Below are 17,228 nucleotides of genomic sequence, written 5' to 3'. Positions count from 1 at the left end.
CAGGTTCAATTCCCAGCATCCATGTGGCAGCTCACAACCAACTATAACTGCAGTTCCAGGGAATATGATGCTCTCTTTTGGCCTCCAGGGACACCAGGCACACTTGTGGTACCCAGACATACAGGCAAAACAGACATACATGCAAGCAAAATATTCATATATGTAATATTATAAATATATATAAAGTAAATAAATATAAATACATCTAAAATTATTTTTTAGATTTTTTGCCCTAATCACAAACCAAATTCATTAAATTTTTATGTATGTATGTATGTATGTGAGAGAGAGAGAGAGAGAAGACTTGTATGTATGTACACAGGTAACTTAGAAGCCATAAGAGTGTGTTGGATCTCCTGGAGCTGGATATACAGGCTGTTGTGAACTACCAGTGCTGATGCTGAGAACTGAACCTGGATCCTCTGTAAAAACAAGCATTCTTAACTTCTGAACCATCTTTCTTAGTCCCCATTAATTTTTTAATTACATTTTATTTGGACTGTATATGGGCATGTATATAGAGATCAGAGGATAACTTGTAGGATTTTCTCATTCAGGTTCCAAGGATCTCACTCACATTTTCAGATTGAGGGTAGGTGACTTTACTTATGGACCCATCTTGCCAATGTAATAATTTTTTAAAAAGAAACATAAGTGATCCATCAGACAGTAATTTTTTTTGAGACAGGGTTTCTCTGTGTAACCTTGGCTGTCCTGGAACTCACTCTGCAGGTGGCCCTCGAACCCAGAGATCCTCCTGCCTCAGCCTCCCAAGTGCTAGGACTAAAGGCATGTGCCACCACTGCCTGGCATCAGACAGCAATTTTTTTGTTTTGTTTTGTTTTTCGAGACAGGGTTTCTCTGTATTGCTTTGGAGGCTGTCCTAGAACTTGCTCTGTAGACCAGGCTGGCCTCTAACTCACAGAGATCTGCCTGCCTCTGCCTCCTAAGTGCTGGGACTAAAGGCATGCGCCACCACCATCCGGCCAGACAGCAATTTTTAAAATTAAACGTTCTAACATAATAAAAGACAAAGATCTATAAAGATACATATTAAAGAATGATGGTAGGAAAATATTAAGTCTTTGTTTTCCTTAGGTAACTACTATGTGTGTAGAACAGAAAACTTTGTATGTACTATAAAAAACGTCACAATTCACTGGGCGATGGTGGTGCACACTTTTTTTTTTTAAGATTTTATTTATTTATTTATTTATTATGTATACAACATGCTGCTTCCATGTATATCTGCACACCAGAAGAGGGCGCCAGATCTCATAAAGATGGTTGTGAGCCACCATGTGGTTGCTGGGAATTGAACTCAGGACCTCTGGAAGAGCAGTCAGTGCTCTTAACCTCTGAGCCATCTCTCCAGCCCGGTGGCACACACCTTTAATCCCAGCACTTGGGAGGCAGAGGCGGGAGGATCTCTGTGAGTTCAAGGTCAGCCAGTCTACAGAGAGAGTGCCAGGACAGCCAGGGCTGTTACACAGAGGAACCCTGTCTCAAAAAAGCAAAAACAAACAAAAAATTACAATTCATGATGGACAGTGGTCTCAAGCCTGAGCCAAGATGTTTGAGGTAGCTGTTCTTCACTCCTGACTCTCTTGTTCCAGGAGCTGCTGCAGGAGTTCGAATCTGAAATTCAGAGAAAGGATCATGAGTTCCAACTGAGGGCTGATGATATGAGCAACGTAGTCTTGACCCATGAGCTCAAGGTAACTGTCCCTGCTGGGCTTTGCAGGCTTTCTGGCCTCCAGATTCCCGCTGTAATCACCCCGTGCTCACTGTTGCCCGCTGTAATCTCCCCCTGCGTGCTGCCAAGCACATTATTCTTCCCACCCAGCTACTCTCCTGGACCTTTTCAATCTCTCAGGTAAAACTGCTAAACAAAGAGCTGCAGGCTCTCAGAGAAGCTGGAGCACAGGCAACAGAGAGTCTGCAGAAGGCAAAAGCAGAGCACATCCAGTTGCAGAGGAAGCTACAGGACCATGCCCTGGAGCTCCAGAGTCTGGAGGCTGTAAAGGATGCTCGGTACGTGGGTTCTCCCCTACAGGCGCTGTGGCCGTCAGGACTAGATCCTGGTGACTCTGCCTTCCTAGCTTATTCCAGCTCTACTCTTTGGTCTCTTAGGTAACTGCTCCTTACTGATATGGTTTTTATTTAGGATAAAAGACTTGGAGAAGAAGCTTCAGTCTGTACAGCTGGCTAGGAAGAGAGCCGAGGAGACCTTCAGGAGGAAGTGAGTATTTGTGCCTGGGTGGATGTCTCTGGAAGAGTCTGGGTCATAGTCGCTGGAGACAAGGGCCCTATGATGGTAGCCTGTGCTCACACACCACTTTGCCTCCAAAATCTACTTCCTCAGAGATGGTTAGACCTTCAACATCTCAAAACTCAAAATGCTTCGAGGGCCAGGACCTCAGTTCGTTGGTAAAACACAAGCTTAGTGTGCCCAAAACTGTGGATTTACTCTCCAGTGCCAAAACAGGCTTTTAAAAAGCACAGCCTTAAAAGTTAGCTTTTATGGGTTAGTGAGATTGCTCTGTGCATAAAGTCACTTGCTACCACAGTGGGTGACCTGAGTTCCCTCTCTGGAACCCCACATGGTTAAAGATGAGAAGGGACTCCACACACATGCCCACCACTAAATAAATCAATACTTAAAAAATTAAAAGTTGACATTTGCAACTTGGATGTTTTATTGACTATAAGTTTTAGATTGTAGTCCCAAACTTTACCATGTTGACACAGTCACCTCTTATTCTCAAGGATGTGGATTCTCTGAGCTCTTTTCCTGCTGACCAGGGTAGGTTGGGACTCAGCCAACAGCAGCAGGTGTTTCACATTGCCAGGTGTCTGGGACACCCAGGAAGTAGATGGCGTGTTGGCTCAAGGTGGGAACTTCAACGGGGCAATTGACGCATTGCCCCTCCCCCAGGCTCCAGTGGGTTTAGGAGGTGCCAGAGCAGCAGAGTGGGGTCGGGGATGACGTGCTCCCAGACAGAAGAAGCTCAGCTCTAGGGTTTCAGCCCCCAGGGTTGACTTTCCCTTCGAAAGGAAACACAGTAACTAAGCTCCTGCTCGCTTAGGCGGCTTGGGAGGATGCTGTGTTGTAGGAGAGAGGATGAGGTGGGGACAAATTCTCTTGGGTTTTCTCACATTGTGATTTGTGCAGTTCAGACAAACGGATAAATTCAGGGAATTTTCAGGAATCTGCTGCTCTGGGAGGCAAGGAGTATCTGTACTCTCCATGGCTGGTCACGAGGCTAGGTGGTGTGTCAAGGGTGCTTTGTGAAGCAGTTCTGGTGTCTGTCTTGTGAGTTGGGGGGGGGCATCCAGGAGCCTGGCATCTAAGAATAGCTGCTTATACAGGAAGAACAAGCTCACCCATATGCTACGTCTGCAAAACTGAGAATAGGTAGGTGCTGCCTGCCGAGTCACCCATCTTGTCAGGGGTACTGTAGTGTAAGAAAGGATGACAAACAGAGCACTGAGTAAGCCATGGTGTGGGACTCTTCCCTGTGTTTCAGGAATGAAGAGCTTGACCGTCAGGCCAGGGAGAAAGACACATTGCTGGCAGCCGTGAAGGGCTCCCATGCAAAGCAGCTGCATGAGCTGGAGGCCAAGATGCTGGAGCTCCAAGCCCACTGTGAAACCCTTGAGGGCCAACTGCGCAAAGCCGAGTGGATTCGAGCTGATGATGCCAAGGAAAAGAATGCTCTCATTGACAAGTGAGCCAGCCATTGCCTCTGACCTGCCCTGCCCAACAGCCCTGTGTGCCTGTGCCCTGGGAAACTGCATGCAGCAGGTGGGAGGGGCTTTCGGGACTTTCCGGCCATTTTCTTTTCTAGCCATTTCTCTTATGTTTTCTTTTTAATTGTGTAGTTGTGGTAAAATATGCATAACAAAGTTTACTTACTATTTTTAGTTTTTGTTTTTCTAAGACAAGGTCTCATTTGGCCAAAGGTGGTCCAGAACTTCTCCATAGCCTTAGATGCCCTTGAGTTTATAACCCTGTGCCTCTACCTCCCAAGTGCTGGGACTGCAAGCATATGCCACTATACCTGGCCCTTTTAACCCCCTTAGACAGGGTTTCGATGTGTAGCCCAGGCTGCCCTCTAACTTATCTTCCTGCCTCACTTCCCAAGTGCTGGGGTTATAGGTGTGTGCCACCATGCCTGGCAAAGTTCACCACTCGGCTGTTTTTAGTGTAAAGGTCAGCGGCGTCAGTACATGATGAATGCCGTCGATTGGTAGACTCTCTCTCTCTCTCTCTCTCTCTCTCTCTCTGTTCCCACTCAGCACTGGCTCCCCTTCCTTCCCCCAGTCTTCTCCCTGCAGCCTCCAAACCACTTTCTCTGTGAATTTGCTAAGTCCAGGAACAGCGCACATTTATAATCTTATGGCACTTGCCCTAATATAACTGGCTTGTCACTGTCACAAAGACTCGAGTCCTCAAGGTTCACTCACATTTATAGACTGCTATTCTCTTAAATCATTGTGATTGTGTCAAAATACACATCTCCAGATGCCCTGGAGGACTCATTGGCCTCAAATGGTTATTGAGCCGCAGGTCCCAGCGTTGACATCTGGCCTATCATGCATATGCCCCACACACAAAACTTCCCCGTTCACACTCCTGCACTGACACACGAAAATGCCATGCATAACACAAGTTAACTATTTTAACGTGGCTGTTGAGTCAGTTTCTTCCTTTTAAGGCTGAAGGATACTCCCAATGCAAATAGGCTGCATTCTGTTTACCCACTCTGCACATATGGGTTGTTTTCACCGTGACCCCACAAGCAATGCTGTTGTAAGCTCAGATGTGCAGATCTCTCTTAGAGACTTTGCTTTCAAGTCTTTTGTGGATATGAACAGAATTGGAATTTCAGGACCATACAGCTCTGGGTCTAACGTTTTGTTTGTTTTTTTTTAAGACATCCTCCCTCTGTAGCCTTGGCTGGCCTGGAAGCCTTTATTCTTTTACCTCAGCCTAGTCAGTGCTGGAATTACAGATGTGCTCCAGTGCACCGGCTCCTTTCCAATGTCTAATGCAGGCCAGAGTGTTTGGGCAACCTGCTCCACTTATGCCTAGTGTCAGGAAACCGTGAGTGCTGGAGAACTGTTGTAATAGCACTGGGCGTTAGCACTGAGCCCCCATCCTGGGTGGTGAGGAAATGATCATGGGGACAGGACACTGTGTTCAGTAGAAACACTAAAGTCATGCCATTTGCTAATATTCCTAGACTTAGCAACTGGATATTTTGGGGATGGGTCTCTCTCTCTCTCTCTCTCTCTCTCTCTCTCTCTCTCTCTCTCTCTTTCTCTCTTTCTCCACAAATCACTGTCAAATTACATTTCTATCAGGGGAAGAAGTAGTCATAGAATTATGAGGTATCAAGAATTTTTTTGTTGTTTTTGTTTGTTTGTTTGTTTTTCGAGACAGGGTTTCTCTGTATTGTTTTGGAGCCTGTCCTGGAACTCACTCTGTAGATCAGGCTGGCCTCAAACTCACAGAGATCTGCCTGCCTCTGTCTCCCAAGTGCTGGGATTAAAGTGTGACATCAACGCTGGGCAAAGTATCAGGAAATTAAAGCTTATTCTGCATGGACTAGAGAGATGTCTCAGTGGTTAAGAGTGCTGACTGCTCCTCCAGGGGATCCAAGTTCAATCCTCAGCACTCACATGCAGACAAAATCCCCATATACATAAAGAAAAAAATAAAAAGTTTTAAATTGGCTGAGTGACGATGAATCTCTATGAGTTTGAGGCCAGCCTGGTCTACAGAGTGAGTTCCAGGACAGCCAGGGCTACATAGAGAAACCCTGTCTTGAAAAACCACATCAACAAAAAAATAAATTGTACTTTAAAATGCTTGTTCCACATTGCTTTGTTAAGTCTAGCATGCTCTTGTTAGCACAGTCTTGTTTGATCAGTGAGGCAGCCCACCTCAGTGAGCCAGCAATGCTCCAGGCGTGCTCTGGGTGCTGTGGGGGAGTGCCAGTTCATTGCTGAGTTTCCATTCCCTATCAGCATAGTTGCAGGGATGAGACCTCACAGAGCCTGGATGCTTCCTGCCTCCTCTTGAAGGCTTAAACTAAATGTTTTTGTTTTGGTTTTGAGAGAGGGTCTTGCTCTATATAGTCCTGGCTAGCTTAGAACTCATAATCCTCCTGCCTTAGCCTTCCAAGTGCTGGAATTACAATATGCCACACCCAGGTATAACTAGTTTTTAGTTTCTATCTCTAAGTATTTTTTGTTTATTAAGGCTTATTACTCCCCAGGCAGGGCATTATTATGACAATAGAAAACAGGACAGGGTGACATGTGCCTGTAATCTCAGAACTCTAAGGATGAGGCCGGAGGATCTCAAGCTGAAGGTCAGCCCAGGCTACAAACTAAAACCCATCTCAAGAGAGCACGTTCAGAAGTCTAAACTTGAATCTTCCCTCTTACTTCTGGGGAGTCAGTTACCGTCCTCATCTCCATCCCAAGCATGTAGTGGCATTCAGGGTCAGCCTCAGTGTTAAGGTGTTTAGCAGCTTCCCCTCTCAATGGGCTGCTCTAGAACCACTGGTAAACATGTAGGATGAAGATAAAAACAGGTTTAGTGGTGACCTGCCAGCTCCACTTGGAGCTGCCAACGTCTGCTGGTCTTCGTAGGAAGAGTGCAGCCGTCATACTATAAGCATCTAAGCTGGGCCAGGTGTTTGGGAAGTGTGAAGGAGAGGCTACAGTGGACACAGGTCACTGGACCAGGAGTTTCTGTGCTGATGCTGGGAATATTGCTGGCCTGGGAAACAGCTTATGGGGAGAAGTGATGAGGAGTTCACTTCCTCTGGTACCCGATGCCAGCATAGAGTGCCCAAGGTGGCTAAAGATTGATGCCTTCCACGTGCCTGTTTTTAACACTCCCAAAACATGTGTAGAGATGTTTTGTCCTGCACAAGACTGGGTTTGAAACTCCCAACACCTGACTCCTTGATCAAGGGTAGTCTGTGAGGGCAGCTGTTCCCACGGTTTGTCATGCCACACTGGACGGCTCATTAGTACAGAGCTCCAAGAGCTCTGTGCCCAGGGATGTGATCACTGATGCATCCCGGGACAGAAACAGAGTTGAAGAGGAACGGTCTTGCTTGGATGAGTACAGTGCCTTCCCTAAGGAAGGCCACTTGATGCCTCTGTTGTTTGGGGAAACTTACCCGGTCTAGGTGGCTCTTCCAGCAGCATTTTACGGCCAAGCAAATGATGGTCCCTAGAATCTTCTTGTACTTGTCACTGAACTGCGTCAGGTGCTGTGGTGGGCACAGTGAAAGGTGCAAAGATACAACAGCACTTCCTCAATACTCAGTCCCATAGGCTCTGGGTACAGGATCACCTTTCCACCCTGCGTAACTTGGCCCTTTATAGTCAATTAGTTGGCATTTGCGTGGCTGACTACTAGATATTTCTTAAGGAGTAGAACCACGGTCTTAATGTAGGCAATGGTGTGGTTTCTGATGTGGCTTTTCTATGAGGACTGGGCAGCTCTGTGTGTATTCCCCTGAGTTTGTATAGGCACTATAGGCATGTGAAGGAGTATAAGGGAACCAGCTGTTCCACACACTTCTTCCCGTGCAGACTTCACGAAGACGCGGCAGCTTTGAAAGCTGCCTGGGATGCCCAGATCACTCAGATGTCCAAGGAGGCTGTCTCCAAAGACCTTCAGGTTCAGAAGCTACAAGAAGAAGAGGCAAAGCTCAAGGCACAGGTGGCCGGGTTCCAGAAGGACATAGACAGGTACTGTCCCCAATGTCCCTAAGGCAGCAACTGTGCTGGCCTCCTGCAGACAAGAACTGTCACAGGTCTCCAGGATTGGAACTGCAGGAAACAAACTTGGCCCTGCATTTACTGGGGAAGGAATGGTAAAAGAGAAGCAAGCAGACCTTGGTGGCAAAGAGAGCAAACATCTAAGCTGAGAGGGTGTGTCCAGACACTTTGATATGAAGAATCTGTCTTCCTGGAAAAGGGCTAAAGGCTGGTATGGTGCTGAGTGGTAGCCGCCTTCCTCGGCCTTCGACATGCTTGTGCTTTAGATTCCATCCCAGCACTATGCAAGCAGAAGCTGGCAGATTGCCATGAGTTCAAGACCTGCTTGATCCACCTAGCATTCCAGGACAGCCAAGGTCACACAGAGAGACCCTGTCTCAAGAAGTAAAGAAGCAAAATAAATTAAAAAACATGTTCCCTGTTCACTGTAAGAACATATGCTTGAATGAAGATGAGGGTCTATTTTCCATAATGTAATCAGGTCACTCAGACATAAAGACGTTGCCCACATGATGAATCTGGATAGGCATATTCATATGTGCCCTACCCTCATTCTGTGTGACCCAGACCCCTGCAGGTTTGCCACCAGCCCTGACTGCCCCCTTTCCCATCTGCTGGCTGCCCTGGGGTGGGTCTACCGGGACTAAACGTCTGAGTGGAGGCTACCGTGTGGCTTTTGACTCTGACTTCTTTGATTTTATCACTCTGGGGTTAGGATAATGCAGATTCTTTTTGAGGCTCAGTAGTCTTATGATGCCTAAGTCTGTGTCTGCTTCTTTGTGGTGGTGGTGGGGGGGGGATTTGAGACAGGGTTTCTCTGTGGCTTTGGAGGCTGTCCTGGCACTCGCTCTGGAGACCAGGCTGGCCTCGAACTCACAGAGATCCACCTGCCTCTGCCTCCCGAGTGCTGGGATTAAAGGCGTGTGCCACCACTGTCCAGCTAGCTGCTTTATTTTTTTTTTTCCTTCTCTGATATTTTTTCTGTCCATTTTGGTACTTTGTGTCTGCCTGTTCACTTCATCTGGTTGTTGACCCTATTCCTGGTTCCTGTCACCTTACTGCATGTGAGTGGATAGCAAGGGCCCCACTTGCTCGTGACACTGGTCATCTGACAGTCTCCTTTACCCCAGACCAGCCTCACTAGAGGCTTATCAGTTCTATCGACTTGGCGGATCTTTGTGAAGAACTAGTTTTTTGATTTGATTTTTTAAAATTTTTTCTCTGTTCTCAGGTTTACTGCTCTTTTCTCCTATTTCCTTTGTATTTGGTTTGTTGTTTTGACTGATCCTGACAGTGGAGCAGGATGACTAACTCTGAGACATTGCTCCATAATATGTGATTTGTGTTATAAGTTTGTTTCGGACACTGGCGCTATTCAGCTAAAATGCTATCTAAGTCTCCTTGTTTGTGCTTCTCTGGTCAGGAGATGATTTAGAACCCTGTTGCCTAATCTCAGGCGACTTTAGTCCCCGGCACCGTCTGTCGGTGATGCTGACCTGACCCTGCTGTGCATGCAGAGTGCACCTTGCACAATTGATTTCCTCTGCAATCTGTTTCATGACTTTGGAATGTGCTCTACCCTGATGGCTGGCTAAGTAGACCAAGATAGAAAATGCCTTTGTTGCAATATGGGCTTTGAAAACCCTGGTGGACAACAATGTTCCTGTCTCCCATGTCCGTGTGATATGCCTGCCGGTTCTAATCATTTACAGAAAAGTACAAAGACTTCCAACCATGCCTAGGCATGGATCCTTCTCAGCTCTGTCTGCACCCAGATGTAAAGTAATTCGTTGAGTGCATCTGCATTTAGGGTTGTACTAGCTTCTCACTGACCGTGCTGGCTTTGGTACCAGTATAAACAGGCCTGTATGTCGCCTTTTGTCCTCAGACTACTGTCTGACACGGACCCTCGGCTCCTCCGCTCTTCCAGCCTTCCTGTTACAGTGACACACGCTCCAGTTTTGCCTCTCAGGTATCTGTTCACAGGATTCACACAGTCCTGGTTTAGGTTTGACTGCTTTCCTTCCCGGTTTGCACGCCGGCTCTCTCTGCTAAGTGTAGCCACCTCCCCCAAGCACTGTTTTCTACAGCATTTGGTGAATCTTGATACCGGCCCATCATGCCCACCTGTCCACAGGTGCTATTGTTCTTAAGGTCTGCCATAGGACTCCTCTGTCCTCAGCACCAGCTACGCTTGAGGCAGGAAGGACGTGGCAGAGCATCACGTCAGCCCCTCATCCTGCATTCCACCTTTGCCCTTCGTGCTGAAGGCACCTCAGGAGAAAAAGCTAACATGGGGCATTGGACTGTGTCTGCAGGTACAAGCAGCAACTGTCCCTGGCGGTGGAAAGGGAACAGAGCCTGGAGCGTGACCACGTGCAGCTAGGCCTAGACTGGCAGCGCCGTTGCGATGATGTTGAACGAGACCACATCCAGAGATCAGAGGCTTTGATCCGAGGTCTGACCAGGGCCAGAGATCAGGTGTGCTGGGAGCCCTGGGGGTGCAGTATATGCAGTGCTGTGAAGATGGGCTTGGTCCTTGCCACATTTTAACTCAGAAAACACTAAACCTCATATAGCAGTTAATTTACAGCAGTGAGTCACGGTCATGCTGGCATAGTGATGGGGCCCTGTAATCCCAGCTGCTCAGGAAAAGGAGGCAGGAGAATCCCAAGTTCAAGGCCAGTCTGAATACAAATAAGACTCTGCCCTGTCTGCAAATGTATTTATTGTGTAGGCTGTTTTCTCTTAACAGTGGCATGATTTGGGGAACACTGAGATGGTCCTTGCTTGTTGGGATGGCCCCTCTCCAGCCAGGGCAAACTGGGAACCGTAACTGGATAGGAAATTGTCCCCCACCATTGGAGGGTGGCCCAAGCATTCTGAGTGCTACATATATTTTGGATCTTGTGGCTGTTCACTTGCTCCTGCTGTCCACTTTTTAAGCAGGAAGGAGTCTGGTCTCTGTGCCCTAAAGACCAGCACTGCCCACAGATGGACATTTTCCCAGGTGTCTGCCAAGCTCGAGGAGACAGAGAAGGCACTGCACAGGCAGGAGACGTTGCTGAAGGCTGTGTCACTCGAGAGAGACCAGGCTATGGAAACTCTGCGGAGGCACGGGCTCCTCCCTGGACAGGAGGCACAGGTGAGCCCCCTGCTGGATGGAAGAGCCTTCCTTCCACAGCTGCAGAAGAGACACTTTAGCGTCCACTAGGTCGGCTTGGGTTTTCTCAGTCCAACCCTTCTCAATGACAGTTGCTCCAAACCTTTACAGTGTTAAAGTGGGCATGCCAGTATGCAGTCTTCCCTGCTTTTTAGCATTCAAAACTCTAAAACCCTATATCCAAAGGGCACACTTGGCATGCCCAGCCCTGAAGAAAAGCTCAGGCAGGCACTACTTGACACTAGGTGGCAGTATAAAATCACTGTTGAGTCTTTCAAGAAGCTCATTCATTGTTAAATGCTTAGGCTGTGTCACCATCTCCCTAGACTGTGAAATTTGCTAACTCAGTCTCTTAATTTTATTTATTATTATTGTTGGGGAGATCATATGTGTGCCACAGCCAAAAAAAAGAAGAAGGGTCAGAGGGCAACTTTGTGGAATTGGTTCTCTCCTTCCACATTTATGTGGGTTTCAGAGAACTAATTCTGACTACCAGGCATGCTCCTCAAAGTATCTTTTACCTATTGAGCCAATGCACCGGTCCCAACTCACTTCCTTTTAGAGGTGGGTACAGCTGTCATGGAGACAAACCTTCCTAAGCTGTTGCAGTTGTTAGCAGAAGTAAATTCCTAGGCAGAGGGCCTCAGAAGGCCTAGAGGTAGCCATGGACTGGGAGAGGCAGGGTACAGCATTATCCTGGGCCTGCAGTGGTTTTGTTTCCTTTGTTATGTTTTTTAACAAGGTGTACTCACTCCTCGGTATGGTAAAATTAGGGTCCTAGCACCCTGAGTGGTGAGTCTGATGGGTGAGTGTAGCACGGATTCCACCAGCAAGCGTCTCTTTACCTTTGCCTGGATCCTACCTCCCTATTTCTCTCCTATGTCTCCTGCTATCTTGCCATGGAGAACCATGTGGGCAGGATTCCCTCTATTGAATGCCACGTTTTTGTTTTGTTTTGTTTTGTTGTTGTTGTTGTTGTTTTCGAGACAGGGTTTCTCTGTGTAGCTTTGGAGCCTATCCTGGCTCTCACTCTGGAGACCAGGCTGGCCTCGAACTCACAGAGATCTGCCTGCCTCTGCCTCCCAAGTGCTGGGATTAAAGGCGTGTGCCACCAACACCCGGCCCTTGAATGCCATGGTTAAGAATATTTCAAGAGCCAGGCACAGTGGTACCTCCCTTTAATCCCAGCAGAACTCTGTGAGTTTGGGACCATCCCGGGCTACATAGAGAGTTCCAGGCCAACCTGAGTTACATATTGAGCCTCTGTCTCAAACCCCTCCTACCGCCAAAATAAGACTGTTTGAAGCGATGGGGATATAGTTGAATGGGTAGAGTGTGCTTGCTGTACGAGATAAGGACCTGAGTTACACAGGTCATCCAGGGTTGCTCCTCGACTCCCCAAATGATGACACATTGTGCACACATGGGCACACTGGCATATAATACACACACACACACACACACACACACACACACACACACACACACACGTTTAAGATTTAGGCAGGTGTGGTGGCACATGCCATGATTTCAGCACTCAGGCAACTGAGGGAAGAACATTGTGAGTTCAAGGCCAGCACAGACTAAATAAGGCTCTCTATCGAAAACAAATTGAAAAAATTTAAGTAGGCAAGGATATAGAGACAGGGCCTTCCTGGTGTGATCAAGATTTGATCCCCAACACCAACAATAAATATAATTCGTCACCGCACACACTGGTCCTCACTGTCTTTCGGTGGAATAAACAGAGCCCGGGGACAGTTTCTTCCCTGTGTTGAATGAGAGAGCACATGACGTCGGGGTGCATCTGTGAGTGTCCCACCTCTGCTCCGTGGGAATTGTCCGGTCACAGGAGACTGGCTGGTTGTTTGTACTCTTGGCTGTGAGCCACAGCCTCAAGAAGGACAGGCACATGAGCAGTGGTGGCTCCTCAGGCCGCTGGAGCCAGAGGAGCAGGAAGGCTTGAGAGGAGAGAGTTAACTAACACAAGGTTCTAGGGTAAAGCTCCTACCTCTTCGATAGCAAGGAAATCAAATGTCTTTTTTTTTTTTTTTTTTCCTTTTGGGTTATTTTTGGTTTTTTTTGAGACAGGGACTCACTATGTAGCTGTGACTGTCTTGCAACTCACAACATAAAGTGTTGAACTCTTTTTTTTTAAGATTTATGCATTTACTATGTATACAGTGTTCTGTCTGCACATACGTTATAGATGGTATGAGCTACCATGTGGTGCTGGGAATTGAACTCGGGACTTCTGGAAGAGCAGTCAGTGCTCTTAACCTCTGAGCCATCTCTCCAGCCCCAAGTGTTGAACTCTTGAGGCCTTGAACTCACAAAGATCCTCTGGCCTCTTCCTCTAAGTGCTGGGATTAATTAATTCCTCTAAATAGCACCACACCTGTCTTGCCTTCATTTTTACAATGCAAAATAGTGTTTCCTATTTTATTGACCTCATCAGTTTGTGGTGCCAATTTTGAATAATTGAATGTGCTATCAAATGTCCCAAGTAACATTCCAGGGTATAGTCATGGGTGTAGCATGGATAATAAAAACCCAGAGACAGATATTGGGGTTCAAGCTGAAGATCAGAAGAGCTAAAGCAGCCAGCCACTAGAAGAGTTCTCACCTCTACCAAGGCTCAGAGCAAAGGGGGGGGGGGCGATCCTGTCCTCGGTATGACTGCAGACTGCAATGCTCTCCACCAAACCTCAGACTGCCTGAGACTGCACTGAGCTCCTGATACAGTTTCTCAAGTGCTGGGATTAAAGGCGTGAGCTCTGTTTCTCTTTTAGAATGATTCATTGTCGTGTCACCCTGGATGGCCTTGAACTCACAGAGATCTGTCTGCCTCTTTCTCCTGAGTGCTGAGATTAAAGGTGTAGGCACCACTGCCTGTCTTCTATGGCTTAGCCCTTAACTAGGTGTGTGACTGACTAGTGGCTTAGCTCTGCACTATCTTCAGGCAGGCTTTATTAGATCATAAACAAAATATCACCACATGTGGGGCCTTTTCATTTTTTGTTGTTGTTGTTTTTCAATATTTATTTATTTAGGATTTTTCATGACAGGGTTTCTCTCTGTAGCTTTGGAACCTGTCATGGAACTTGCTCTGCAGACCAGGCTAGTCTCAAACTCACAGAGATCTGCCTGCCTCTGCCTCCCGAGTGCTGAAATTAAAGGTGTGCACCACCACTGCCTGGCTGTATTTCAGTTTGTACTACATTTATTGTGTGTGTGTGTGCACGTGTGTGTGTGGTGTGTGTGTGTATATGGTGTGTGTGTGTATGGTGTGTGTGTATGGTATGTGTGTGTGTGTGTGTGTGTGGTGTGTGTGTGTGTGTGTGTGTGTGTATGGTGTGTGTGTGTGTGTGTGTGTGTGTGTGGTATGTGTGTGTGTGTGTGTGTGGTGTGTGTGTATGTGGTGTGTGTGTGTGTGTGTGTGTGTATGTGTGTGTGTGTGTGTGTGTGTGTGTATGGTGTGTGTGTATGTGTGTGTGTGTGTGTGTGTGTGTATGTGTGTATGTGTGTGTGTATGTGTGTGTGTGTGTGTGTGTGTATGGTGTGTGTGTATGTGTGGTGTGTATGGTGTGTATGTGTGTATGGTGTGTGTGGTGTGTGTATGGTGTGTGTGTGTGTGTGGTGTGTATGGTGTGTGTGTGTGTGTGGTGTGTGTGTGGTTGTTTTGTTTTTTCTCTTTTACTCTTTTTGGCTCTTTGGGGACCTACCACCTAGCTCCCAAAGAAATACATGGAGGCTTTTTCTTTGTTATGAATGCCTGGCCTTAACTTGGCCTATTTCTTGCCAACTTAAGTTATCTCAACTACTTTTTCCTTCTGGGCTTTTATCTTTCTTATTTCTATATATCCTACTTTCCTTCTTACTCCATGGCAGGGTGGCTGGGTGGCTGGCTGGCCCTGACATCCTCCTCTCCTTGCTCTTTCAGTTGCTCTCTTGTTTCTCCTTCTATTTATCCTGCCTGCCAGCCCCACCTGTCCTTTCTCCTGCCTCTCTATTGGCCGTTCAGCTCTTTATTAAACCATCAAGTGTTTTAGACAGGTGAGGAATCACAGCTTCACAGAGTTAGACAAATGCTGCATAAACGAAAGTCACACACCTTAAAATAATATTCTACCACAGTGGCCTTACCCACTGAGCCATCTCATTGTCCTAGAAGCCTCTTTTGTCACCAAATCCTGAGTAAGAGGTTAGAATTCTGTTCGCAGACACATGCCTTCATACATGGTGTCTGAGTAACTTAAGATGCAGAAGATAACGGTTTTCCCTCTATAAAGTCTTGGCCTAGCAACTCAGTGGTGACTGCAGCCAGCACTGATCATGGGATGCCTGTGGGCTGAGCTGCATTTCCCACAGGACTCAGGTTCAAGTCCTGACCCCAAAGCTTCAGAATATGACTCATTGGAGATTGCACCACTGAGAGTGTAGTCAACTAAGATAAGGCCATGCTGGAGAGGGCGGCCCTGACCCCTGCCCCAGCTCCTGCTGTCCTTAGAGGAAAGGACACATAGATGCACAGGATGGCTTGTGATGAGAGTGACCCATGTACAAGCCCAGGAACACCAGAGGCTGACAAGGTCTGCAGTGGGCCCTCTGCACGTGTCTAGGTGAAGCATAGCTTTCCTGATAGCACAGTGTCTCCTCTGCACAACAGGAGAGAATAAATTTGTTTGAGCCGAGTTTATGGACTGCAGTTCCTGAACCTGTAGGAAACTCCTACAGGCCCCATATAGCCAAGCTTGGGCTAGTTCTCTCAAGGGTCTCATTTGGCTCTCCTGATCATGTCCATTTGAAGAAAATTAAGGCTTCACTTAGGGCAACACTTTTCCAGGACTTCTAGGGGGAGTTGTTTGTTTGTTATGTATACAATGTTCTATCTGCTGGCCAGCAGAGGGCGCCAGATCCCATTACAGATGGCTGTGAGCCACCATGTGATTGCTGGGAATTGAGCTCAGGACCTCTGGAAGATCAGCCAGTGGTCTTAACCTCTGAGCCACCTCCTCAGTCCCTGTTTGTTTGTTTGTTTGTTTGTTTGTTTTTTGAGACAGGGTCTCTCTGTGTAGTCCTGGCTGTCCTGGAATTCACTCTGTGGATCAGACTGGCTTTGAACTAAGAGATCCGTCTATCTCCTAAATTCTAGGATTAAAGGCATGTGTCACCACAGTCTGGCTTCCAGGACCTTCTTTTATGATTTTGGTTTTGGTGGGGGTTTTGTTGTTGTTTGTTTGTTTGTTTTATTGTTTTTCGAGACAGGGTTTCTCTGTGTAGCTTTGTAGCCTGTCCTGGAACTCCCTCTTGTAGACCAGGCTGGCCTCAAACTCAGAGAGATCCACCTGCCACTGCCTCCCGAGTTCTGGGATTAAAGGTGTGCCCCACCACCACCCGGCTTCCAGGACTTTCTTTAATGGTCTGTCCTAATCAGGGTTTCTGTTGCTGTGATGAAACACTATGACCAAAACCAGGTTGGGGAGGAAAGGGTATATTTGATTTATAACTCCAAGTCACTATTCATCACTGAAGGAAGTCAGGACAGGAACTCAAACAGGCCAGGAACTCAGAGGCAGGAGCTGATGCAGAGGCCATGGAGGAATGCTGCACACTGACTTTGCTCACCCAGCTTTTTTACATAACCCAGGACCACCAGCCCAGGGGTTGCCCCATCCACTGGCTGGATTCTCCCCATAAACCACTAATTAGGAAAATGCTCTACAGCCTGATCATATGGAGGCATTTTCTTAATGGAGGCTTCCTCCTCCCTGATGACTCTAGATTGTGTCGAGTTGAAATAAAACTAGCCAGCACACCTAGCCCTTGTCAGTGTGACACACAAACACATCCCTGTTAAGCTACAAACCTAACCTTTCCTTGTTCATCCTCAAGATCAAACATTAATATAAACATCACAATAAAAACATTTTATGAGGGCTGGAGAGATGGCTCAGAGGTTAAGAGCACTGACTGCTCTTCCAGAGGTCCTGAGTTCAATTCCCAGCAACTACATGGTGGCTCACAGCCATCTGTAATGAGATCTGGCGCCCTCTTCTGGTGTGCAGATAGACATGGAAGCAGAATGTTGTATACATAATAAGTAAATAAAATTAAAAAAAATTTTTTTTTACAAACTTAAAAAGTCCCCAAGTCTTACAAATTCAAACACTTTGAAAGTTCAGCTTGGTGCTGAAGAGATGGCTCAGCGGTTAAGAGCACATACCGCTCTTACAGAGGACCCAAGGTCAAT

The 17,228-nt window shown here is 47.0% G+C and overlaps 1 protein-coding gene across 10 annotated transcripts in view; it reads left to right on the top strand.

Annotated features, from left to right (window-relative positions):
- Positions 1-17,228, top strand: part of Ccdc57 (coiled-coil domain containing 57) — a 102,030-nt gene that overhangs the window by 19,704 nt on the left and 65,098 nt on the right. For 9 of the 10 annotated variants that reach the window (XR_003487090.2, XR_003487091.2, XM_035447935.1 and 6 more), the window contains 7 exons: positions 1,617-1,718; positions 1,877-2,034; positions 2,168-2,242; positions 3,531-3,731; positions 7,624-7,782; positions 10,131-10,293; positions 10,823-10,957. Coding sequence is in view for 8 of the 10 variants with exons in the window: in XM_035447935.1 (XP_035303826.1) it covers positions 1,617-1,718; positions 1,877-2,034; positions 2,168-2,242; positions 3,531-3,731; positions 7,624-7,782; positions 10,131-10,293; positions 10,823-10,957 (993 nt within the window). In the remaining 2 variants the exon portion in view is untranslated. The remainder of the gene's footprint in view (positions 1-1,616; positions 1,719-1,876; positions 2,035-2,167; positions 2,243-3,530; positions 3,732-7,623; positions 7,783-10,130; positions 10,294-10,822; positions 10,958-17,228) is intronic. The other variant, XM_027425338.2, reaches the window with a different exon arrangement.

The sequence above is a fragment of the Cricetulus griseus genome, chromosome 7, assembly GCF_003668045.3.
Source record: "Cricetulus griseus strain 17A/GY chromosome 7, alternate assembly CriGri-PICRH-1.0, whole genome shotgun sequence".
Lineage (NCBI taxonomy): Eukaryota > Metazoa > Chordata > Mammalia > Rodentia > Cricetidae > Cricetulus > Cricetulus griseus.
Note: the sequence above shows the minus strand (reverse complement) of the source record. Positions and strands in the feature narration are given on the sequence as shown.